Source organism: Melozone crissalis, unplaced genomic scaffold (genome assembly GCF_028551555.1).
Source record: "Melozone crissalis strain CALT ecotype California unplaced genomic scaffold, PUWL_Pcris_2 ptg000008l_1, whole genome shotgun sequence".
Taxonomy (NCBI): domain Eukaryota; kingdom Metazoa; phylum Chordata; class Aves; order Passeriformes; family Passerellidae; genus Melozone; species Melozone crissalis.
Window position 1 is genome coordinate 13,764,416 of NW_026535786.1, and position 25,790 is coordinate 13,790,205.

General features: G+C 44.6%; 2 protein-coding genes across 3 annotated transcripts; both read right to left on the reverse strand.

Moving 5' to 3' along the window:
- Positions 1-1,050: 1,050 nt before the first annotated feature.
- On the reverse strand, positions 1,051-10,895 carry LOC128933140 (3 beta-hydroxysteroid dehydrogenase/Delta 5-->4-isomerase-like). Its single transcript, XM_054270041.1, has 3 exons — positions 10,727-10,895; positions 5,791-5,955; positions 1,051-1,865 (listed from the first exon to the last, which is right to left on the reverse strand). Exons 1-3 carry the CDS (start codon positions 10,878-10,880, stop codon positions 1,051-1,053), a joined length of 1,134 nt encoding a protein of 377 aa, XP_054126016.1. The 5' UTR covers positions 10,881-10,895.
- Positions 10,896-16,517: 5,622 nt separating this feature from the next.
- Positions 16,518-24,500, reverse strand: HAO2 (hydroxyacid oxidase 2). Of its 2 annotated transcripts, XM_054270019.1 has the most exons (7): positions 24,370-24,500; positions 23,584-23,735; positions 22,515-22,815; positions 21,938-22,115; positions 20,037-20,195; positions 18,278-18,347; positions 16,518-16,573 (listed from the first exon to the last, which is right to left on the reverse strand). In XM_054270019.1, exons 1-7 carry the CDS (start codon positions 24,498-24,500, stop codon positions 16,518-16,520), a joined length of 1,047 nt encoding a protein of 348 aa, XP_054125994.1. The 2 variants fall into 2 exon arrangements, with proteins under 2 accessions (XP_054125994.1, XP_054125995.1); XM_054270020.1 differs by lacking the exon at positions 21,938-22,115 and having other exon boundaries at positions 22,532-22,815.
- Between the last annotated feature and the right edge of the window lie 1,290 nt (positions 24,501-25,790).

The window sequence follows — 25,790 nt, forward strand, 5'->3', positions numbered from 1 at the left end:
TTGCAAAATGAGGGTGTATAAAGGAGTATTCACCTGACCAGATCTGTCCCTTCTCTCCCTCCACATGCTGTCCTGATTAAAACTGTATTGCACTTATATTGTACTTTTGATCTCACAATGCTTACGGTGCTCAGAGTTTGACTGTCAGGTGAACATGAAATGCACAACGCCCTTGAAAAAGTGAACAAGATTTGTTGCAGCTTTTGCCATCAGGTGGCTTCTGCCTGCTGCCTGTTTGGTGAGGTTGGCAAACTCTGAGTGAATAGGGAGTAGCTGAGTAGTGCACATTTGTAATGTGTAATCATACTTCTAGGACAAGTTGTGTTTTACAGAAGCCTTGGAGGTGGCGTGGAGTGAAAGAAGGGCTGAAGTGTTCACACCATGGATTGTGTGGAGTCTTGCTAAAATAAGTCCTTGTGCTGCAGAGATGTACAAGTGGGTGTGGACTATGCAGTACAGTTACCCTCATCAGCCTGTACCAACAAACAAATGAACATTTCACTTTTATTTATTCTGAGGTCAAGGGTGTGGGATTTCAGTGGGCTCTTACACAAAGTATTCATTTAAATGCTTTGTAGTTTGCTGCTGCTGCTGCTCTCCTGGATCTCTGTGGTGGTGTTTGCAGGGGTCCTAGGACCAGGGAAGAGATGAGGATCTGACTCCATGTTTCAGAAGGCTTGATTTATTATTTTATGATATATATGTTATATTGAAACTATACTAAAAGAATAGAAGAAAGGATTTCATCAGAAGGCTAACAAGCAAGAAGAAGAATGGCATGAATAACAAAACCTTGTGTCTGACCAGAGAGAGACACATTTGGACTGTGATTGGCCATTAATTAAAAACAACTGCATGAGACCAATCACAGATCCACCTGTTGCATTCCACAGCAGCAGATAATCATTGTTTACATTTTGTTCTTGAGACCTCTCAGGTTTTCAGGAGAAAAAATCCTAAGGAAAGGATTTTTCATAAAACATGTCTGTGACAGGCTCTCCTCTGGCTCAAGGCCCTACTTGCTTAGCTGGGTTTCAGCTCCTCTTCAGGTCAGGCAGTGCTGCTCTGCAAGATCAGCCTTCTCTGGGGGATCACGGAGGCAAGCCACTCACCAGTGCCCTGCTTGGCCTCTTCCCACGTGTAGCGGGGCACGTAGCCAAAATCCTGCTGTGCCTTTCTGTAGGAGAAGGTGAAGGGGGTGTTGAGCAGCGTGACCAGGTGGCGATTGGTGGAGGGCACGTATCTGACAAAGGGCCTCAGCAGGAAGCTCAGCATCTCCAGCAGCAGCGAGAAGTAATAGAGCATTGTCAGGGGCATGGGCAGCCGGGGCTCAATCCCAAACCCCAGCTCCTTGGTCAGCTCGTAATTCAGGTCGGCGTAGCTCATGTGAGGAGTGTCATCTGAGATGTAGTAGAACTTGCCTCTGATGTGCTTGGCTCTCTGCGGGGCCCGCAGGGCTTTGGCTGCCTGCACGTGTGCCCAGGCGATGTTCCCCACGTACACGGGGTTCACCAGAGCCTCCTTCCTGGAGAAGCGTAGGTAGACGTTCTTGTTCAGCAGGCACTTGTCCAGATGGCCTTGGAGAAAGGGGCAGCCTTCCCCAAAAATGTACATGGATCTCAGGGCACAGGTCATCAGCGTGCCGCCATCCTTCAGCACCTGGCCGTCTGCTTTCAGCACAGCATCCTCTGCCAGTCTCTTGCTTTGGGCATAAGGAAATTTGGATGTGCTCTCATAAGCTGTATCTTCGTCCCCATTGAAAATGGGGTCCCCTTTGCAGTTTGGGCCCGTCACTTCTATGGTACTGGTGTAAATGAAGTGCTGGACGTTGCAGCGGACGCACGCCTCCAGCAGCAGCTGAGTACCTTCAAAAAACAAACATGAAAGGCAGTCTAGTTTAGGGCCTCCTAACCAGGGAAAAGTGGGGGTTTCAGATCACAAACAGCATCTCTGGCCTGAGCTTAGCCAGATCTCCCTCCCTGCAGCTGGGAGAATCCTGTCCTGAACAGGGCTGTATGTTCAATGACACTGAACCTGCTCTGAATGTGTATTTAAGTGGTACCAGGGCACCTTTCAGGGTTAAACAAGGGTGAATATTTGATCCTAATTGCATATTGTGGGAGGTTTTTTTATGCCAAGAATCAAAATTTTGCCCTTCCTTAGCATGGAGTCTTCCTTCCCACACATCAGGGATTTGTGCCAACTTGAGTAGGCTTAAGGCAGAGAACCTTGAGAAGCTGCCCCTCTCCTTAGGTATCATCCGTGGTGAAGCCCATGTTTTTCAGGTTTGAGGATGCTCTTGGTTTGCTAAGAAGGGACAAAATTATTATGGGACCTGAAGGTCTGCTCCAAAATCAGTGCACTCACACTCAGTGCAAATCTATCCAGTATTTGACTGACTAAAGAGAAGGGCTTGGACAGAAACATGGTGAAGCAAGACACAGTAACATGTAGTCAAAGATCATGAAGTGCAATGAGAAAAGAGAGGCTTGTGGATGTATGCTTCCTTTTCTGGCATAATCTGGTTTTTCCTTGCAGTAGTACAGGATTTCTTACATTTAAAATCCTTTAATGCTTTCATCGGGGGCAACAGAGGTCAGCTGTTCAAAGTCTTTTAAATAGCCAAGAAGGTTAAACAAGGAAAGCACACTGAAGGGGGAAATAAATACTTTAATAAGTTGTGTTGTTATAGTTGCAATTAGAATATTTTTTTCTACCCAGCTTTCAGGCAGAAATTGCCTTACTTGTTGTGCATGGTGTAATGAGAGAAATTAAATGCAGAAAGGCCAGTGACTTTGGATATGAAGACACAGCTCAAAGACATTTGAAAACATCTTCAGCAAAGGAACATTAAATTAAAATGACTGATATGATATCAGAAGGGTGTAGCCTAAAATCTAGAGGATAAAATCAAGCACCAGCAGTGAGGCACATTAAAGATCTTCCAAGTCTGCTCAGTCTGCTACAGCAACAACTGAAGGCAGCACAAGGCAGACCAGGCTAGTGTGACTGAAACAAATATAATGAATTACAGAGGTTCAGAAGAGCCAGAAATATTGGCAGCAAAATATGGACTTGTTAATGAGTGAAAAATAGGAGGAATTATTGAACTGAATATTGTTAGGGCACCAAAATTCCTCTTTTCAAGCTTGAACAAGAAAAAGAAAGAAATTGAAACAAATGGAAAACAAATCTGTATGAGGCTTTCAGAAACATTAAGGAAGTGCACTGAAAAAAAAGTTACACAGACAGGAATAAATTAATGTGAAAAATGAGTTTATGCAAGACACCCTGTTTAGATGACATAAAAGCCAGGGTCATCTGGAAAAAAAGTGTATTTATTATATTATTTAAAAAATAGTAGCTTTATTCCTGCTGTCAATACCATTTGGTAAATGAGGGAAAGTAATCAAATACAGAAGGTCTTGATGAAATCAAACGAGATAGCAAGTATTAGAAAAAGGCAATAATAAAATAAGCTTGACAGTTGATATCTGTTCAAGATAATTTTCACCTGAATAAAATGTGGTTTATTTGAAAATCAGAGTTGTATGTAAAAGTTTAAAGATTCCTACAGTAGTGGGACTCTGAGTATCTTTCATATAGCATGTAATAAAGTAAATTATTACTGTGTTACATGCTTTATTCAGTGAGAGGGTCCCCATGGTTTGCCTGCCCTACTGTTTGAGGATCTGGTTCACAGAAGGTATTTTGTTTTGATTATAATTAATTATTTTCTCAATTCACTTCCTTTTAAAAATTTGCTCCCCTTCCTTCCTAAAAAGATATTTTTGCTTTGAGATATTGTGTGGCAATGGAGGAAAGCCCTGCATCAAGGCAACTTTAACTTTCTCACTTCTGTCCTGGTTCGTGAACAGCCACATCTGATTCTTGAAACATTTCTATTATAGAAACATTTATATTTATATTACACAAGTTCTATTTCCTAGGAGAAACAAAACTTTCATCCTGCAAGCCCATGAAATACATAGCAGTGCCCTGGCTGGTCAGAAAACCAGAAGAGCATCAGAATGAAAATGGAAGAAAACAGGGAAGAGAGGACAGCAGCATTCACTCACTGACTTTGTGGCCACTTGGCTCTGGGAGCAGGACTGTGGGTGGTTTTTCATTCTAGCAAATGTTATCAGCTAATCCTCCCTGGCCCAGGGGGCTTTTTTCACCCATAGGCAGACACTGTTGGCAAGGGAGTGAGTACTGGGGAGTCAGAGCTAAAGAGCTTTCTGGGACATTTTAATAGTAGTTTGATTTTTTTCTTTTTTCTTGTTTTTTTCTTCTTTTTCTTTTTTCTTTTCTTTCATTCTTTTCTTTTTTTTTCTTTTTTTTTTTTTTTTGTTGTTGTTTTTTATTTTTCCCCATGGTAAAATGTGTTTAAGCAACACATTCTGCTGTGAAAAACCAGATTTTAGCAGGAGTACAGGCATCAAGAGAGAGCTTTAGAAATTCTCTCTCTGAACTACCAACCAGGTGTATTTTCATATTACCCAATGCACAGGTTTCCAGGAACTTGCCTTTCTACTCTTCCCTCCTGACAGGGGCCTAAGAGGCTGCCCAGTGGGCTCTGTGCTTTGATCACTGACAATTTGTGGCTTTGATTGAACCAAAATGAAAGGGTCTGGAAGCTAATGATACAGGGAATGAGGCACATGAAACAACTACAATGCCATCCCACTGTTTTTCAGGTACATGTAAGAAACAACTCGCCTGCCAAGAATTCTCTCTTCCTCTGAGCCCTGGTGAGCAGCCAATATTTGTGAAAGTGATGCCTGTACAGGTATGTTCCTTATTTTTCTGTGAAGAAGCCCTGTGGCTGTGGCAGAGAGGAACAAAGTACTGGGAAAGCTGTTCATGTAAATAAGAACATCTTTCCCAAATCTGCCCCAAGCTGTTGAAGCAGCACAGCCAGGGAGGCCAGCGTGCATGCAGTTTAGGCAGTGCCTGTTCTCTGAATGGCACTGAGGGTTTTGGCATCACAGACAGGTTGTTCCTTTAGGAAATACATTGAACTTCCTGGTAGGTGATTCTACATGGGCCATTCCTAAGATTTTCCTTCTCCCTTCACCTGATCTTTCCTGAGGAATGGGGGTTCCTTAGTGGAAGGGAAAATCCCATCACTGTGTCACTGAAACTCCTCCCTCCCAAAGCTCTGAATTTGTTGGGGACTTTTAAATTATAAGCTCAAGGTGGGAGAGTACTTGTTCCTTTCAACTGCCTTCTTGCACACACAGATTTAAAGGCAGAGGAAGGAAAAGGAGAAAGAGCAGAAGAAAAGGAATAGCAAGGAGAGAGCCACAGGCTCTGGGATGTTATCAGTGCAACATTTCTGTAACTGCAGCCAAAGCCTGCAGTAGTTGTAAACATTGAAAAACGTACTCAGGCAGGGATGCCATGTGGGGTGGGAGAATAAGAACCAATTTCTGAGGTGAGCATTGGGATTTCAGAGGGGAATTTCTTCCAGAAAGTTCCACTGAGCATGGGTTTATGACTATCACCACTGAAGGCAGAGCCTGTGCAGACCTCAGCATGGGCATACATAAGTGTTGACAAGAGTGAGTGATCCTGCACTGCCCTGAAGTGGAAGACTGGATGTGGAGAGGCCCAGAACTTCTTGGGGCTGCACGGACACGGGATTTGCACCCCTGGGTTTGTCTGTGCACGATGCAGGACAACCCAGGTAACCTGGCCCAAAACAACCACAGCTCAGGTGCTCCCTTCCCTGAGCAGTGATCAGGACACAGATGTGGCTTTGAGGAAGGTGCTTCCCCTGCTCACCTGTCACATTGACTTCCCAGAGCAGCTTCTTCTCGATGAGGCCCAGGGTGTCAATGAGGGAGGCCGTGTGGATGACCAGGGAGACACCCTGGCAGGCGCGGTGCAGGAATGTCACATCTCGGATGTCCCCTTCCAGGATCTTCAGCTCAGTCTTCCCCTTGAACTCTGCAGGGGCAGCAGAAAACAGAGCACAAGACCTTACAGGCACCCTAAGAAGAGCTCTGGAAGGCTGGTGAAGAGCTGACCCTGCCTGGCAGGTGCTGACTGTCCAGGAACTGCAGGGATATTTAAGGCTGTGAAACAGAAGGCATCTCCCCAGGACTCTATTGTCAATGCTAACTACAGTGCTGCAGAGGTTTATTTTGCATTACCTGCCATAGATCTGGAGCCAATATTCAACGTATTTCTTTCTATTTTATTTTTTAGAGAGAGATCTTTCCCCCTGCTAGCAAGCTTCCTTGAGTTGTGCCTGTGTTGAAGCTCACAGAGGAGTGGCTTTAGCTGTGCATGTTCTGGTGGCTGGCTGGCTATGGATGTGTTAACCCAAGAACACTGAACAGGCACTGCATGTTCCTGTCTTCAGGCTGATGAATGATCTCTCTCCACCCAGGGCATGTGAGCACAGGGATGTGTTCATGCCTACTTTCTGTTCCTTTACCTGGCCTGTATTGCAGCTCTTCTAGTAAATCACATACAATTCTGACATCTTTTTCTTGTACCTTGGCCAGGACCTACAGTGCCTCCTCCAGCTCCAGCTCTGGCTCCATTTCAGTGTCTGTGCTGTGGGTAATTTTTAGCCTGCACATCTTTCTGGTTCATACCTGAACTCTCAAGAGTGTTCTCCTGAGCTACCTCAGCCTGGCTTGATTAAATCCTGCTTTTTAAGCCCTGTCCCTCCACAGCAGCTGCAGTGTGTGACCCCAGAGGAGCTCTAGGTCTCAGAGCCATCCTGTGCTGGGCAGAAGGATTCTTTCTGCAGCCCAGAGCTACACAAAATGAGTCAGCACCAGACAATCACTTGGAAAAAGATGCCCAGTCCAAGGCAGTGCTGCTGTGCAGGGGCCTCAGCTGGCCTGGCTCAGCAGTGCCATGGGACAGGAGGGGACTTCCCCAGCATGACCCCAGCCTGTGAGGAGCTGGTGCCATCACCAAGTCCCCTGGGAGCCTCTGCTGTGGCTGCACTAGATGGCTCCCCAGGCACAGCCACTGGGCAGGGACTGCAGCACAGGCAGAGCCTCTGTCTTCTTCAGCATCATCAAATGCCCCTTTTAGATAAGAGAAGAACCTGATTAATTTGTACAGCTTTTTGCTTCAGCCATGACTGAAATCTCATGTATCCCAGTGCTTTGTCACCAGCTCCAAAGCAGGCAGTATTTCATCCCATGTCTGTAATAAGAAACACTGAGAGAGACAGCTGCTGGGTCTGGAACTGAGTGGGGATATATTTTAAAATGGTTTTATCTCATTTTCTCTGTAGCACGCTAAGAATGTAATCCTGTGTCAATTTAACAATTATTCTGATGCAACAGGCTTAAGGGACTTTTTTTTCTCCCACCACAGACAGTTGGTCTGAGATTTAATGTTTGTGGAACATTTGCTGAACTGTTACTAAATCTAGAGTTGCTGCCCTCCCAGCACAGTAATTGCCACACACTCTCTTCTGCTCCTTTTTTTTACAGACTGCATTCATTTCCTAGGATTCCATCTCCAGAAGATTCACTCTGATCTCTGCTTGCATGGATACAAAAGTGTCAGACTAGGGCTGGGCTTTTTTTAAGCTCCTGGAAGTTAGATTTGCCCTAATAAATATTAGTGTCTGCACTGCCCTTAGGTTGATGTTCTCCATGAACAAGGCGTTACGGGGTTGTAATAATCCCAAGAACAGACAGAAATAGTTTTCACAACATAAATTCCGACATGTGACCCCTTCAAAGTTATCACAGTGCCCAGGAAGGGGTTAGGAAAATGGAAGTTTTACACATGCAAATCAAAGCTTTTGGGAAAAGTACAGAAGAAGCCTGTTCCTTTTAAAGCTGATCACAAGAAGTCTGCTGTCTAGGTGCTTTGTGCCTTGTTTGGGCTTGCAGTTTGTGTGTGTATGATATGACTCAGGAAATCTGCTCCTCTATTCTGTTTTAGCCAGCAGAAGTTGCCATGGTAAGTACAATATGGGCCTTGCTCCATTTAGCAGCATCAGCTGCATGTCAGGAATCAGCAGATTGATCTTGTTTTGCTCTGGGTGAAGACAAAACTACAGGTGAGCTTGGAAGAAAGGAGAGTTAAGAAATGACTGGCAGGGGTTTCAGTCAGGGATGGCCAGCAGAGAGAACTGCTCTTGATTTCCATCTAGACAAACCATTGCCCAGGAAGCAAAAGAACACTTGTGGGTAGGTCAGAGGGGGAGGAACAGAAAAAATTCAAGTCAGCTCTCCATTTTTTGCATAAAGTGATTATGACAAAGTACCTACTCACTGGGAAAACTTGTTCTTCTTCACCAGTGGTTTCTGTGTCCTCTGAGTTGTAAGTAATCTCCCTGCTTGCTTGTGGGTAGGTTTTGCTTGAAAATGCTATGATTTCTCAATAAAATTCAGTGTCCTGTTGTGAGCAGTTTTTGACTCAGCAGTACAGTCAGACTATTTGCCCTAAACTTGAGAACAACAGAGGAGTTCTGATTTCTCCAGAAGTGCCAATGCAATAGTGAACAACAAAAAAAAGGATTGTGTAAGTGGGAGCACAGGAAGGGCAGAAAGATAAATCTGACATGGGAGGTGGGAGGTAAGAAACCAAAGAACCATGTTGAATGTGACGTCCATTCTCAACCACACAATGGAACCAGGTGGATTCCAGCTCACAGCCCTGGACACTGACTGGATCATCCCAGACTCCCTGGGGCTGTGGAAGACCAGAAATGCCACTGTCCTATACAGACTGATGGGGTGGGCAAGCTCTCAGCAGGAAAGTTGTGTGGACAAAAGGGGAGTGCCCCTGAGTGCCTTCTGGCACAGGGACCTGTGATTGCACACACTGCTCTGTCTCACTACCCACAGCCCTGACTCTGCACAGATATTGCAAGTGCAAGGTGCTCAAGAGATTAGTGAGGAAGAAACCCACTCAGCTCTGCTCCTGGCTGTTCCAGAAGTCCAGATAACATCTGCTAGCCAGTAAAAGTCCTTGTAGTAAAAATAATGCAGGTCAGAAGACTCCAGCCCCACCCACAGGTTTTGTAGCAGCCCAGCACTTGGAATAGGAGTCAGTGAGACAGAGAAGGGCTTGAAAGGGAGCAGCAGGGAAATATTTTGGGCAGCTCTGAGCACTGGGACTGGCAGGACACTAAAAGAGATGCAGCCACAAGGGCTGATGCAGACAGAGGTGCTGCCCAGTCAAAATGCAGGGGTTCAAATCTGTTTAAGCACATCTGTAATGTCAGCCTATGGTCCCTACTACCTATTTATGGGGAAGAAAAGGCTTTGGTAACTGATTTTTCCCTACCTCCTGTGCTGCTCAGGTAGGCAGAAGGAATGTTAAAAGAATAGGAGAGGGGGTGTGTGGGCAGTGCTCCGTGGAGGAAGAAGGGAGGATAAGGAAAGAGGGCACAGAGCTTGCCTATTAACAAAAAAACCAAACATCAAAACGTTTGCTGCAGCCCAGCCAACATTGTGCCCACACAAACAATGGTTGTCACTCCCCAGGATGCTCCATTATCCCCACAAAGCTCTTCTGGCCCAAAGCAATGTAGATGCCTCTGCCCTGCTGCATCAGTGCTAAACCACACACACTCCTGCTGCTTCAGCCTCTACTGTAGCTGCAGGTTTTGGGTTTGTTCCTGTGGAAACTCTGTGGAAACCAGAGCAGGAAGGGCTGCTGCAAGGCTCAGGGGCATTTAGAAATCCTGAGTCAGACTTAATGGAGAAGAAGTCTGTAAAATGGAGCAGAGTTGTGTAAAACAGTGATAAAGGCTTGTGCAATTTGTACCAGGTGTATTGTGCACTGTTGCTGTCCCTTGATGACACTTTAATGCTCTGTAGAGTGATTGGGGCTCTTCAGCAAATCATACAGAGATATTCCTTAAGGGCTCCCATATAGTTTCCTGCATAGAGGAAGAGGAGTCTTGCACTGAAAATGTGATGGAGGAAGTTACTGTTAAGTAAATATAATGTAAGGGCTTACAAACCTGACTGAATTTAGGCCCCTTAGATGCCTTTTTATAAGTGTGCTCAGTGTATCTCAGTAAACAGGACATTCAAAATAAAACCCTCTGAGCTGCTTTCCCTGCCACAGACTGTTTCTGACACTGGGCACACCGCTCCCTTGTGCTGTCTCCAATCCATTCAAGAATCCTGCCTTGCACTTTGCAAATGGGTTCTGTCTCTTCTGTTTAGCATTTGCGTAAACAGGAAACTGCAACAATGTTATTAACAGAAGCAGTTTTAAAAATATCTCACCACAGCTCTCAGCCAGAAGATCACTATTAATCAAATTAATCACAGGTTGAAGAAAACCATTGGAATTTGCACCCACAACTTTTTCACTGCCTTCACTGTCTGGCACACCAGAGCCCAGCGCAGCATGCTCTGGATATCTCTGCCCTCCCACCCAGTACAGCAATGCTTGAATTTTCCCTTTCCCCAAGAAGAAGTGTGAGATTTTTGCATTAATTTTGCTCAGTGGGCTTTGTTGTAAGAGGAGTCAGGTTGAAGACAGCCTGTTTACTGCATGAACAGTATACAGAAGCCTCAGGGCCTGACAAAAAACCCTCTTGTTTTCACATTTTACATCTGATTTCTGTGCTGGAGATAGAGAAAGGGATAGAGCAAGGATTCCTTGAGCTGAAACCTCTATCTGCAGAGCTGTTTCAGATGACAGGTAAAGGTTTCCCAGGTGCCCAGGAGGGACTGCAGCACCCCCAGCTGCAGCACAGTCCAGGAATGTCACTTACTGTCAAACCTGCCGAGTGCCTCAGCGCTGAAGGCTTTGTCCAGCAGCCGGATCTCGGCCGGAGCCTCCTCTTCTTCCAGCAGCAAGCACACAATCCTCTGGCCAAGAAACCCTCCTGCCCCTGTCACCAGGCAGCTCACCCCAGCCAGGGACATTGCTCTGGGTTCCTCCTCGGTGGTGGATTTGCCGTCTCTTGAGCTCGGTTCTCGTCCTGCCTGAGGGAAGGAACATATGACATCAACCTCTGGAAACACTGCCAATCAAAGGGTGTTACCAGAAGGAGAGACTACTGAAAAACAAACTTTAATCCCTACATAAAAAAATTTTTTAAGCATGCCTTACTTTTGCTAGCTAATCCTATTCAGAGGTAGTCTATGTATTTTTTCCGTGCAAAGAAAACATTCTAACAAATCATTACAAACCACCAATTCAATTAACAAATCTGAAAATGCTCAAAATCGACTTCAATGCCAAACAAACCCCACAAAAGTCTGCCTTGAGTCTCGGTTCCACCTCCCTAGCACTCAGCAGACCGTGGGGGAGATTTGCCTGTATTTATACCCTGCAGGGCACCACCTCAGTCATTCTGCTCCCCTCCCTCTTGAGTGCCTCCTTTGCTGCAAAAGAATGTGATGCTTCCACTCCACTCCCACCAGAGAGGAAGGCTCTGAATACAGTGAGGTCTGAGCCTAGATGTGGTCCTGCATCCCTAAATCCCCAGAGAATAAACCCTCATGTTCATAATTCTCTTCAGCTGCACTTGCTTGTGTAATACAGCGCCAGTATTGTGCCAATATTGAATGTAGGGAGGATTTAAATTAAATGTGAATAGAGGAGAAGCTATTTAAGGTTGTTTGAGGAGTGAATTCTGCTGCTGTATATTTTCTGGATACTGGGCTCCCCCATTACAGTGTGGGTTTGTCACTCTGTCTGTGCAAGATCAGAAACGAACCCTGGGGATTTTGTATTTGTTCAGTACACTACAGGCATTTGAAATGATGAAATTGTTTAATGTACCATCCAAGTTAAATCCAAGATGCAGGAGGGAAAGATTCACCTCTGGAAATGTCTTGTGCAAGAGTAGCTATTTAAAGTAAGGCTGTTTGTGCCTCTGCAGTGATCTGTGTTGTTACTGCTTTGCATCTCCAACACGCAGGGAAAATGCCCAGGTGTTTCTCCTTGGGATTTCACTCCACCTCCAGCAAAACTGTTTTGCAGTGTGAGACCAGGGCAGGGCAATAGCCTGAACCCCCTGATGGCAGCACTGCCCTCCTGGGTCTGTCAGGACATGCTGGCTGCAGCTGTATTTTCTCTCTCTCTCTCTCACACAGGGATAGGCTGCCATCCCTGCTGAAGCAGGATGATAAATAGGGAGCTGCCTTGAGCGACGAGGAAGTTACAAAGAAGCCCAGCAACACAATTAATTAGGCTGAAATCATTGGAGAAGGGATCCTTGTTTTGGGGCATAGCTGGAATGGATCTCTAAAAATGCTTTGTTTCCTTTCATGCTACGCTCCTTTTTTTGTTCTGTCATGGGTTTTGTTCACTCATTAAAGAGAGTTCTGAAGAAAAGCTGTAGAAGCATCCGCACACTGTTACTTTTTTAGAGCAAAACTGGGCTTGCAAGTCTCAGGAGAAAAGCAAAACCACTTCTGTTGGAGGAGAAAGGTTTCTAGCTGACACAGATGACAAAGTTTTGGCAACTGTTCCAGTCCCAGAGTCCTTGAAAATCTGTTACTTACCCCAACAGAGCTTTAAAAAATTTGTTATCAGTGCTTCTCTCCTTGGCTTTTCACATTCAGGACCTTGACATTGTATATTCTTATCAGAAGCTGCTGCAAATTAATTTTGTGCACTTTGCAAGGAAAAATAACTGGCCAAATACTGCTGCTCCAAGTAGCATTCCCTGTAATAGGGCTCCTTTTTTGCTTTCAAAAAGGAAATAAAATGCTTTGAAGAGGCATTACACGACCAAACAACACCACGTAGCCTCTTGGGATACAAAACACTCTTGTGCACCAAGCTTGCCTTTCAGAATGACCAAGCTTAGCAGGGTAGTGCTTGTATGAGAATATGAGTGCTTCATAGGGGACTGCAGGGAGATTTACTGCTGCTGTGCTTTGTCCTCTCAGGTACGACTCAGACAAATGCTTGGCTTAGTTTGAGGGAATTTTATACATCACTGCATAGCAGCCTTCATCTGAACTGCTGTGTGTGAATGTCAGTGGTCAGACAGCAGAGATTTGCTCAACTCCAGCTCAGACCTCCTGGTTCTTCTGCAATCTCATCTAGAGACAACATTTTCACCTCTTGTTTCGTGTTGATATTGCTGTTGGGGCTGCTGAGTGCCATACCAGCTCCTCCTGAGCAGACAGGACTTGCTCTGGTGTTCCCCAAAGGAGAGGGAGGCAGATGCGGGAATGGGCTGCACGCCCCAGAACTGTGCCAGGGAGCAGCAAGGCCACAGTCCAGACCCCCCCACCAGGAACAACTTGATGAAATTCAGAGTTATTGCACACTGAAGGTAGGGGACTTGCAGATAAAAACATAATTGGGCAGCGTTTGAAAAGTTTACCAAGCTGTGTCAAGGCATAGACATTTTTAAACTATGTTGGTGTCTGTAAAATGAAGCCACCACAATCTGATATTTTGCTGTAGAATGGACTGCATTACTAAGAGCATCATTTTAGAAAATCAGAGCTTGTATATTTTGATGAGTGTTGGAGAAATGCTATACGTGGACTAAGTGGATAGCTTAGTATATGTTCATTGCCCCATGTCCCATTCCAGACTGGCCCAGGAACAGCTGCTCCTCTGCTTTGCTGTGACAGATACTTTGGGGCAATGACTGGCAGGTGTCAGAGAATGTATTTTCTTAGCCTTGTCACAAGGGGGAAAATGGATTGGGAGGGAGTGTAGGGGAGATGAGAAGACACAAAGAGAAATAGTGAAGGGAAAATTCCCAGCAGCATTAGGAAAAAACTGTGTCATGGTATTGGAATGAGCATGGAAGTTTTATAGGATAAAAGGTACTTTTACAGAGGGCAATGCTGTTTAATTATTATGGAATGAAGTAAACTGATTTCGCTATCAATCAGGGTATCCAGAAGTAAAAAAGAAAGAACAGATCTATTTGTCCAGAAAGAATTTTAATTCAGGAAAGGGGTTTCTGAAGTCTGGCCTGTTGCCCAGACCTATGAGAACTGAAGCAGGGAAAAGCAAAAGCAGCAAAAGCATACTCATTATTTCACTGGACCTTTTGATTTCAAAATATAGAGTAATTATGACCAAAACACACTCTCTCTCTCTCTCTCTCTCTCTCTCTCTCTTTCTCTCACTCAATTCTATGTTTCTTCTCACATGAAAAACTAATGTGTTTCTCTACCACTGTATGTCTGTAAGCTGGCATGCTGGCAGCTCTGGGAGAGAGGCTGGACTTTGAAATGTAGTTTTACTCAAGGAAAACTTCTGCCCTTCAGTGTAGGAGGCACTGTTCCCTCCTGGAAACATTTCCCTCTCTTCTAGTTATATATTGACAAGAGGGGGAAAATATTTAAATAATTGACTTGTGGACATCTGTCCTGTATTGGACTCTGAATAAACACAACTTCTCATAGTGGAGAAGAGTTGTAAGACACTTTTATCATGGTCTGAAGAAAACCAGCTTAAGAGGCCTCAGTGTTTCTGTGTCTTCAAACCTGACAAAGAAAATCTCTCCTATTTCAGTAATACCAAAATTATTCCAGTAGAACGGAGAAGCTGATTGTAAACATTTCTGACATTATCTCCACGATCAAAAAGGCTTCTTGCAGTAGTCTTTGCCATATTAGACAGCACATGATTTGGGCAATTATCTAGAAACAAACATTTAGTCTCCTTTTCCCTTTAGTTTTAGGAAGAACTCTATTTCCTCAGGTGAAATTGATGAGTGACTCATATATTTAAAGGCTGGAGAAATTTGCATTATATGCCAAAGAAAAATGTTTATGTTTGGATCCATTTTGTAGATAAACTACCCTTGTAGGTAGGCTGATTCTCTGTCCCATCCTCCAGGGATACTGGGAAGCATCAGTGTTTGATTAGTCCTGAAGCTGCATGTTTACAATCTTTGAGGACAGTTTTTTTGTAAGATTTAACCTTGCTTGAAAGTGTATGAGACATCAAGTACGTAAAGCAGAACTGGGTGCAGACAACAGGGTGTAAAACTTTGGTATGCATTGGCTTAGGCCTAACTCAGATCACAGAAAACTTTCAATATCTTGGAAAAACGGGGTTTGTTAAATAGGCTCGTATCCTGATTGAACCCAGTGACCTCTCACTTTAAGTTCACTCACCAAATATCTTTGTTTTTCACTCAAAATGCTTTCTTGCAGGCTTTCACGGAGATACACGTGCTGCCTCTGCAGCTCCAGGTACTTGGTCATGGCAGCACGGTGGCATGGCAGGTACAGATCTCATGTGCAGCTCTTTTTATGATTCTGTGACATCCTCCTACAATTCAGATTAAAGGCAGCCTTGGGAGATCTCTGTGCCAGCCTGTTCTCACAGCAGTGTCAGAGAGGTTGCTTTGGACCTTGCCCAGGCAAGCTCTGAATATCTCTGACAAGGGAGGTTTCACAAACCCCTTTTGCAGTGTCTCACTGCACTCATGGTGGTTTTTCTCCCCACTGATTTCTGCCTGCAATTTTCCTCATTGCAACTAGTGCCCATTGCCTTTCACCCTTTTACTGCACACATCCAAGAATTTGGCCTGGACCTTCTCCAAATGAGTGGTAAAAGGCAGTGATGTGATCCCTCCTCCCCCTGCCTTTAGCCTTCGCAGGACTGAGCACTCCCAGTTGTCTCATTCTCTTCTTGAACATCCTTGAAATCCATCAACGTGTGTGATGTGCTGTAATTCCCAAGTCTTATCTGCTGGGCTGTCAGTCTGCTGACAAGGTTTATTGTTACTGGAACAGAGAGGAAGTCCTCCATGTGAAGGCCTCTGGAAGATCACTGCAGACACTGTTATCTCTGAGAAAAACCAAAGTCTAAACAGAGAGAGCCAACAGGGTTAGCTTCTTCCTTCTGCCCTCTTTGGGCAGATTTAAAGTGGGATTTATGCAAAAGGTCACCTTTTGGTAGCATGACTCCCACTGCATGTGCCAGGGAAATGGGTATCAGGGAATCTGCTGGCTCCAAAGCAGGGGGAGGCAGGGGGCTGCACCGCTGGAAAAATGAGCTGGCTCTTTCCCCACAAGTGGCACTCTGCTCCACCCCTTCCCTGCTTTGCATTTAGAAGCAGTGGGCAAGAACTGCCCCCACTTGCACAGGGCAGCTGGGGTGCCTGGCAGCTGATTCACCTCACTTCTACATCTTTTATAAATACATCCAGGAAAAGCCAAGTCTGTGGAAGATAGCAGCCACAACACTTACAGTCCCAGAGCAGGAGAGGCGTGTGGATTGGGTTGCAGTGAGACTTGGCATGACAAGTGGAAAAAGCAAGGCACAGGGTTTTCCATGTCTGGCTCTCCAGTGTAGAGGAACTTTGGAGGAAGACCCAACATAGGTAATGCTGTGGAACAGCCAGTTTAACGAAAATGCATTTAGACAAGTAACAATTACCCAAACTGTTATGGAATTCATTCAATAAAAGCAGAGAACAGCCTTTGCTAACACAGAGCCTTTCCTCATCTCTTCAGAAGTGTCCAGAAGGCCTTATCAGATACTTATTGCACCTCCTTTTTCATCTTCAGTCTGGCTGGGACCTTAGCTTCAGCTGCCTCTGTTTGGTGGGCATGGCAGGAGACTGATCACAGCCTTGAGAACTGAACCAGGTGCTGGCCAATCTCTGAGACGCTGGCACAGCCTGCAATAAATGAAACACTGGTGAGAGGGAAAGGTCTGTGGGTGAAGCTTGGGAGCCCCCCTGCTCTGAACCCCAGTCTTGTACGATCCAGGCTGAAATAGGTTGGTACTTCAATATCTCCACTCCTCAGCAGCATCATCAGCCTTGAGGTTCAGCACTGGAGTCCCTCAACAAGAAGAGTCAGAAACATGAAAAAAAATTTTTTTGTAAGAAGCTCAGCAGGGTGCAACCTGATCCAGTAAAGTCAGCAGAAAAACACAGAGAAAAGACAGTGGTTGCTGTGCACCAAATGGCCAGAGGTGAAGATTTGCATTGCCATTTAATTTGGACAAATATGGGTGGAATAGGGATGCTGATTGATAGCTGACTGAACATGAGCCAGCTGTGTACCCAGGTGTGGTACAGGCATCCTGGCCTGTGTCAGCAATGGTGTGGGCAGCAGGACCAGGCCAGTGATTGTCCCCTGTGCAGGGCACTGATGAGGCTGCACCTTGAATCCTCTGCTCAGGCGAGGTTTAAATTGGATATTAGGAAGAAGTTCTTCACAGAAATTGTTATCGAGCACTGGAATAGGCTGCCAAGGAAGTGGTTGAGTCACCAGCTCCGAATGTGTTTAAAAGACACGTAGATATGGCATTAAGGGACATGGTTTCATGGTGGAATTGGCTGTGTTGGGTCAGCAGTTGGACTTGATGATCTAAAAATGTTTTTTCCAACCTAAAAGATTGTATCATTCAATGAATTTCACAGCCTCAGCAAAAGGATCCCAACCTTGCTGAATCCTGTGCCCTTTTACATGAACTGTAAAAGTCTGCTGGGGAAAAAACCCAGGAATCTTTACTAGTTGAAAAAGTAACCCATAAAACCACACTATGGCCAGAGGGATTTCAGCTTCAGTCTCCCAGTCAGTGTTGCTATCCACTTGAGTTCTACATGTCATAATATATAGAATATCCTGCTCTGGAAGGAACCCATAAGGATCATCCTGTCCAACTCCTGGCCCTGCAAAGGACACCCCAAGGATAACACCATGTGCCTGAGAGCACTGTCCAAATGCTTCTGGAACTCTGTCAGGCTTGGTGCTTTGACCACTGCCCTGGGGAGCCTGTTCCAGTGCCGAAACCCTCTTGTCCAAGAGTAAAACTGGAGCTTGCACTGGGCTCTGCAAATTTGCTGTTTGATGAGAGGCTCAAACAGGGCAGCTACAGCTGGGAGCAGGAGTGAGAAAAACAGAGTGAGAGTAAAGGGAGGAGACACAAAAGCTTTTAAAATATGTGTAATCACCTCCAGACCATATTCTCTAACACACAGAAAGAAAAATTCTGCATCCATTTTTAATGAGCTCTTCACACAGAAAAAAGATCAGTTGCATTTCACCTTGATAAACACTAAATACTGAAAAACTGCTGCTGTCATTCCCAGGAGAACAGAAATTCCAAGTTTTGCTCGGCTGTACTTCGGAGTTTTGCATCTGTTTACTTGGGTCACAAAGCTGCTCTAACCTACTCCCTCCATGCAAACTTCATTGCTGTGACACCTGGAATGCCAAGTGGTTTCAGAGGAAGCAGAGAATCTCAAGTACAGCAGCTAGAATCATCACAGCTCCTGTGGATTCCCTTTTTGTCACCTATCCATCACACTCCTGATTTTACAGGGCTTGCATGCAGAAACATCTGTAACACCCATCACAAACAAAATGCTTACCAGCTAAGGCCATAGACAAGCGAAACTCATCCTGAAGGATTCTCAAGACATCCTGAAGCCCTTCTTCACCCTGCACCAACAGAGAAAGCAGTCAGGGTAAAAGGAGCCCTGGCACAGAGCAGTGCTGCAGGATGCCTGCACCCTGAGAGCTGGGATAGTCCCTTAAATCCGTGCCAATTCCAGTCTCTCATGCAGATGAATGATTAAAATGATGTGATGGATGTGCTCAGTTCATCACAGATTAATTTAGATGCTTTTCCTTTTGGGATACATCTGAACAGGGAAAGAAAACAAAGCTGTTTTTCACTTCTGACATTTTGTAGCTGGTTCTTTTTTTTAGCTTTCAGTTTTCCCCCACTAATGGGCTTGCTATTTAAAATGTCAAGCCTTACAATGCTGACAGGTTTTAACAAAGTAATGAGTTTTATATATGTTACCACTCCAGAAACTGTAGTTCAATCAATTAGCAGACTGAATCTTTAAAAATAATACACTATGTGTTTTCCTTTGTGTAAGTGACACCAAGAAGCTCAAAAGCCAAAAAAATGCATAGAAGATTTTGATCTTCCTATGAAATACTGGGGATTAATTTTTTTTCTCTTGAATTTTCTTTTTATGTCTTGCAATAATGAATGCTTTGGGTGCAGTCAATGTTGGCACTTGCTTATGCCCTTCCTCTGTTGTGTGCTTTGGTAATGCCACTGAGATACATCTTTAGGAATTCTCTATGGAATACAACATCAAAGCACAATTGAACCCCCCAAAATCTCATCTCCTTTCTGTTGCCATTGTGGAGAAAGTGCAGGCAACTCACAGGAACACCTTTTTCATCTTAGGCCCTTTGTTGATATTTACTGGCCAAAAAAACAGTACTGCCAACACTTACAGGTTTTTTCAGGAGATTCAGGTGACTTCTTGATCAAAGCCTTGCTACTGGAATCCACAGCAATCACACCACTGGACAAGAGTGCCATTTAAGAGAAAGGAAATGTGTCTAGACCACACAAAAAAAGTATCTTTTCTTCTAGAGAAAAGTTTTGGAAGACTCCATCCAGAGTGTAAAAAGCAAAAAATTAACAAAAACCCCCATCTAGTATAATAATACTATTTGAATTTTAATTATATTAAGTTTACCTCCTGCATCAGACTGCATGACTCTGGACCATAGAAATATGCCTGGAGTTGAGAAGCAGCAAAGCTGGAACTGAAATAGCAGTGGAAACCCAGGCGACAGTGGAAAACTGTGGATACAGTTTTCCAGGATACAGTTTTGCTCAGCCTGGTCCAAAATGTTTCAGCCATCCATGGGATGGAGCTCTATATGTATTTCTGAAGAATTCATAGCACTGCTGTGAAACTGTTCTACTAAAACCATGTATTGTTCCCAACTATTTGCTGAAAGCAAATAAAATTGTCAGACTAATCTTTCTGGCAAATAAGCCAGCTCCAGTTTTCAAAAGCACTGAGTCCTAAAGTATTTTAGGACCAAACTGCAACTTCAAGAAATCAGGTCCCACAAAACAATGCTATCACCTTCAAAATCCCATTGTTCAAAATCCCAGGAAATTGTCAAATTCAGTGGTATTTTTAAATCAGAGGAAATGTCAGGGTTTCATTCAATTTGGGGTGATTCCACTTCAAATTCAGCAAAATAAAATTAAAAAATATATTCTCCACCAGTGACAACTGTGTGACTTCAGTTGCAGGACTGCTGGAGAGTGTGAGAAGCAGGCATATGGACCCAGAGCTCCTTACTCACCTTGTAAGCCAGGCCCCACAAAGCTGGTCTTCCAATAAAGACACATTTTGCCCCCAGTGCCAGAGCTTTTAGCACGTCGCTGCCTTTTCGTATCCCTCCATCGACATAAACTTCCACTCTGCCCTGAACTGCCTCCACAACCTCAACCAGGGCATCAATCTGCAAGAAGAAGCCAGTCTTACCTTGAGGGCAGCTTTTGATTCCCAGAGAAGGAGGACATATTCCAAAGAGACAGGCAGGGAGGCAGTGCTTTAGTGGGATACCTTCTCGAAATGAAATGTGACAATGCATCACAAATAGCACAGCACCAGGAGCTGCAGAATAACAAACATGCAGCTCCCTGCTCTGCTTTCCAGACACTTAATGCCATTTTTCAGTGCTTTGCTTATACTAATATTCTTTGCTATCACTTTTGATTAGTGAAAAAGTAACATTTTCAGTAGATTTAGGAAAGATTTTAAATATAAATTTCAATGGAAAAACTGTCATCAACATTTTACTTTTATTTGAGACAATGATGAATAATACAGCTGTTTGCAAGAAAGGCTGATGCCAGACTTCTACTGCTCAAACTACCTAAGCTTACATTTCAGCTTAATCCTGGTGACCACTTGTTGAGTGCCTCCCTCTAAAGCATCTGTGAAGGGCTTAATTTGCTATGTAGTACAGTCAACAATTTCCTCCAGGTTAGGTCTCCATGTTCCCTAAGGTCTTTTCTGAAGAGTTTAGCATGGTGTAAGCCTCAGATGTTATTGCAGGGCAGCACCACGCAGAGATGCTGGCTCTGCCCCCAAAGGCAGTATAGCCAGGGGCAGCAAAAGGCACTGGACATAATTAACTCTCCTTCAGAGCAAACCCAAAAGGCTCTTTTCTGCAGTGTCTTATACCTTTTTGCCTTCCTTTAGTTTTTTTTTTCTGAATTTCAAACTGAGAACCTTCAGGCTGAAATTTTCTAGGACTAACTCAGCAAGAGTCAAGCTTGGCACTAGAAAAATAGCAGAGCCCAACTAGGTATCTACTGCCTTGTCTGTGTATGTAAAACAACTTTTAAGGTAGAAGAACAGTTTAATGTGGATGCCACTTCTGTTATTATGCCTTTAGCATTGAGCTTATTAAATTTTTTTTTATTCATTATTGTCATCCTTGACGCAGAATAGAAGAGAATTCCCTGGTACCTATTTTTATTTAACAAAAGAAAGCCGAGAAAAGAAAGTTCGTAAGATACTGTGCAATGCAGAACTGTAAAATAAGAGCAATTGGAAAAACTGACAGAAGCCAAATTAATCCAGTGAAATACACACATGTCTAAACAATGCATGGTTTCTTTGTACAAATTTAAAAGCAGGAGAATTTTTCTCCAGATAAGTTGTCCTTTTTCTGGCTTGTGTAAGTCAATAAATTCCTGTTTAGACTTGAGCCTGTAAATACGCAGGCAGACCTCTCACTAAATCTAGCTGCATTGTTTTGCATGTTTTGACAGATGTGAACAATGAGAATACATTATGCTCTCATTTGTACAATTTTGGTTCCAGAGCTTTGTTTTCTTTTTGCTGCAGTGCGCAAAGAGTTTGAGTGTGCTGCACCAGCTCATGGAGGCACAGGCAGGAACTCTCCCTGGCTTAGGCCAGGAGTTTACCTGCACTTAAGTGGGTTCTGTGGTACATACAGAACCCTCCCAAGAAGCTGAGGAATTACTTCAGTGGATAGCCCCCATACCAAGGCATGGATCTCACCAGTTTAAAGGTAAAGTATATCTGTACACATCCATGGCCACTGGATAAACTCAAGCCCACCAGAAGGGTACACACAAACCTGGGCATAGAGACACCCAGGTTAATGCAAACGTGCAGACCTTAAATGGGGAAAATGTGGGAGATCCATTTTTATCCCTTCTCACTTACAGTGGCAGGTCCTTCATCCAGTTGCCTTCCACCATGGTTGGACACAATAATTCCCTGAACTCCATGTTTCACTGCCAGCTCTGCATCTTCTCTTGTTAAGATGCCTTTGATGATGATGGGCAGGCGTGTCAGGCTCCGCAGCCAGTAGATGTCATTCCAGGTGACTGAAGGATCCAAGCTGTTGGGTGGCAGTCCATACTCAGAGCAGTCATCTCCCTACAGCCACAGTGAAACAGCAAAAGGAAAACTCATCCAGGCTGCAACAATACACAGGTCCCTTGGTGTCTCCCCTTGCCCTAGAACAGATTAATCAAACTTGCCAACAGACATGTTCATCAGCTCCAGAAATGTCACATGTCTCTGGAGGAGAATAATTACAATGGGGGTGGAGATCAGTGTCTCTGAGGCAGCTGGGTGGGGATTTTGAAGACAGAACCCAGTCCGGCAGGAGGTCAAGCCAGGATGCTGCAGAAGCAGCAGGGGAGGAGATACACCCCAGTACAGCAAATGCCAGGGCAGCAGTTACCCAGTGGTTTTTCTCTCATGTGGTACATGCCAGTGCAGTGAATGAAAGGACGGGCTCATTTTACAAACCTCAAAGGCTCCTTCCAAGTTCTTCACTTTCATGTGGGGAGGAAGGCGGAAGCCATTGCGGACATCGTCGCGTCTCTTGCCCGTGTAGGGCAGGTCGGCGGTGAGGACGAGGGCCTGGAAGCCCAAGGCCTCTGCCCGCCGGACCAGCTGCTGGGAAGCTGCCCTGTTGCGGTGGATGTAGAGCTGGAACCAGCGGAGGCCGCCGGGCGCAGCCGCGGAGATCTCCTCCAGCGAGCAGGTGGAGTAGGTGCTGGCGATGTAGCAGGTGTCCATTGCTCTGGCCGCTGGGGGGGCATTGGGAAGGAGTCAGAAACAAAGGCATCTGAAGGGCCTTGCCAGGCATCAGACACAAAACCATGCACTGTTTGCAGAGACCACCCCAACTCCTGATTTCATGTGCATCCTACAAAGCACAGGGCAGCTATGCCCCAGGATTAACAATGACTGTATTTACCCTGCACTCTTGTTAGTCCATGGTTAAGAAAGCAGAAAAGGGAGAGCTAATTAACCAAGCTGTGCTTTCATTTTGCATCTGCATTTTTAAAAAAGCATGAATTTTATCTTTATTACTGAGTCCTCTCAGGGATGTACTGTTAGATCTACTCAGTGTACACAGAAGAAAAAACATTTCTAAGGGTCAGGTCTCCAAACTCTCCACGGGATTTGTGGGATATCTTTTTGTCCAAGGGAGATATTTCTTAACCAGTAACAAGGAATTCACAGTCTGAGTCCCATCCACCTCTTCTACAACCCATCTAGAGCCCCTTTGACTGAAAACCTTATGTGGTTTTTGGTATGAGTCAGAAATGTGTTCACTGCCCTCTTCTTCGGTTTGCAGCAGACTCCATGGGGCTGATTTTTAATGTTGGTAGCTGGAGAAGAAGGGCACCATCTATACAGCTTCCTATGCAGGCTGTCAGAAAGTGGGAATGGAGTTTGCCCCCTCAAGACTGAAAATTTTTCTCAGTCACACTTCGAGTCCTCCTAACAGCTTCTTGAGGCTTTTCTACAACCCCCTTTTGGTGCTACACAGCACCAGAGCAGAAGAGTACCTCTGGCTGTGCTTTTCTCTCCATCAGGCCATGCTAGCTGGTGGAAGCCTGTAGGGGCAATTCCTACAGGAAAGCTGATTTCAGAACCCAGGATTTTAGTCCTGATGTCCATCACGGATACATCCCGCAGCATACGTGGCCGGAAATGAATTCTGTAAGGCAAAAAATGTATTCTCCACATCTGCTTTCAGGATAGCAGATGTTCAGTGAGTTTTCTGAAATTTCATGGAAACCAGGTCTTCGTTTACCACATAATTTCTGCATCTCCTGCCTCAGGTCACTGTGTCTTGTTCTCCCACTGTCCTCCCCCAGATTCCTTTTACTTGCAGGCAGGCTGGGTCCTTCCACCTCACCATCCATGTGTCTGTCCTCTCTGTTCAGTGTGCCTGCCCTCTGGTTCTGCAGCATGTTCCCCAAATCCCACCCTGCTTGCACATAGGCTTCCTGCTGTTCACCAAGAGCTCCCTGTTGCAACTCATTCTATTAGAGCTGCTCATCCCCTTTCCTGTAATGCCACACACTCCATAGCACACTGTACTCTACCCTACCCTACCCTACCCTAGCACCTGCCTATAACCTCAGCATCCCTAAAGCCTCATACAACCCGTGTCATACTCAGTCTGGCATCAGAGCACACAGTGCACATCACTCAGGTTTTGCATTTAGCTTGGAGACCCCCTGGAAAGGACAAGGTTTTAGGTTCCTTTGCTTGTCAAGTCCAAATACTTGCTCAAAACCAGTTTAAAAGGTCCCAGTACGACTCCCTTCATTCCCTTCTCACATTACCTTTTATATGCCAGGATATTTTCATCTCGTGTGGTACAGTCGTCTGCTCCAGCTGCAAAATAATCCCAAGCAATCTTGGGCAAATACTTCTTAGCATAAGCTTCGAAGTCAGAAAGACACACCATCGACATTGCTGAGAGAGGTGTAGGGAACCTTGAAGAAAAGAATGACATGGAGCAGAAATTAGATCCCTGAACTGTCATTCACTCTTCCAGGGGTTCTAATGTCACTGAAGGCAAAACTTGGAGCCACCTGTTTTATAGAAGAGCTGCTGAGTTTTCAGTCTGTCTTGCACATTGGTCTATGAATCCTCTACCCTAGTACGAGGAAAACTTGCAGATGCAGCCATGAGAGCAGGAGGAAGCTTGCATCTCTGTGCCTCTCTTCATTCTGTTTTAAACAGCAGCCTGAAGAGGACATTTTAGGTCCTCTGCTATTTCAATTGTGTAATTCTGTCATAAGTTCCATCTTAAAACAAGCTGCATTATTTGTTCCACTAATTCTGCTCAAAGGTTGTCCCAGAACATAATTTGTCAGATTACCCCTAAGGACGGCACTGTGACTGAACAATTAGTTATGGAGCACAGGGATGGAATTCAAGATCATGAAATCTGGAAACAAGTAAATACAGAGTCTACATGTAACCTGCTCCAGAATGAACACACTGTAAAACTATGTCCAGACCCTGAGAGTAAATCACTGTAGAGGCCAGTGCTGTGGAAAAAACAAACAATTTTCTACAGATCTTCCTTTCTCTTCTGGAACAAATACTTTCTGGGTGTTTGCATTACATGCTGGAGCACTGATACATACTATAAAAGGAATATACAGAATTTGGACAAACCATAAGAAAACACTAGCAAAAAACAAATTCCACAATATGAAACATATTTCTGAGAACTAACCTCAGCCTTTCAGGGAATGGAAGTGAAGTTGTGTGACCCAGATGTCTAATCAAACCAACATAAATGCTGCCCAGAAAATGCCTGCACTTACATACTTTTGAAGAAGCAAGAACTGAAAGCTGTGCAAATGAATGTTTTAGCAAACCATGCCCGTGTGTGCAGAAACATGTACAAAACACAGACAAAGTCAATTTTCTAAATTGTTTGTTGCAATTACTTCTGCAGTCCTGTATTTAGCAAGATATGTGGAAACATGAAATTTTAAAACAGCTGTGGCTCGGTCTAACTTCTCTAAAAAACATACAGGAAGAAGTAAGTATCCTAATTTTCAGGATTAACCTCCCACCCCAGATTAGCAAGGGTTGCAATCTTCACCCAAATCAGCCCCACATGTCCTGTGTTGGTCACTTTTGGCACAGATAAAGACACAGGTTCTGTACACAGACACAACCTGTCAAACTGCAGGCACCCTGCTTCTCACTGACTGAAGTACCCGTGTTTGCATTTGAGAATTAG

What these genes read in the sequence shown, in the direction of transcription:
- LOC128933140 (XM_054270041.1), bottom strand. Translation starts at nt 10,880, where the DNA reads ATGTCCCTGGCTGGGGTGAGCTGCCTGGTGACAGGGGCAGGAGGGTTT. An exon ending in GGCACTCGGCAGGTTTGACA is followed by an intron (nt 5,956 to 10,726) that starts GTAAGTGACATT and finishes CTGCCCCTGCAG; the next exon opens with AGTTCAAGGGGAAGACTGAG. An exon ending in CTGGGAAGTCAATGTGACAG is followed by an intron (nt 1,866 to 5,790) that starts GTGAGCAGGGGA and finishes TGTTTTTTGAAG; the next exon opens with GTACTCAGCTGCTGCTGGAG.
- HAO2 (XM_054270019.1), bottom strand. Translation starts at nt 24,500, where the DNA reads ATGTCGATGGTGTGTCTTTCTGACTTCGAAGCTTATGCTAAGAAGTAT. An exon ending in TGGATGAAGGACCTGCCACT is followed by an intron (nt 20,196 to 21,937) that starts GTAAGTGAGAAG and finishes TTCTTCTTGCAG; the next exon opens with ATTGATGCCCTGGTTGAGGT. An exon ending in TGTGGGGCCTGGCTTACAAG is followed by an intron (nt 18,348 to 20,036) that starts GTGAGTAAGGAG and finishes CTGTTGGTGCAG; the next exon opens with GGTGAAGAAGGGCTTCAGGA.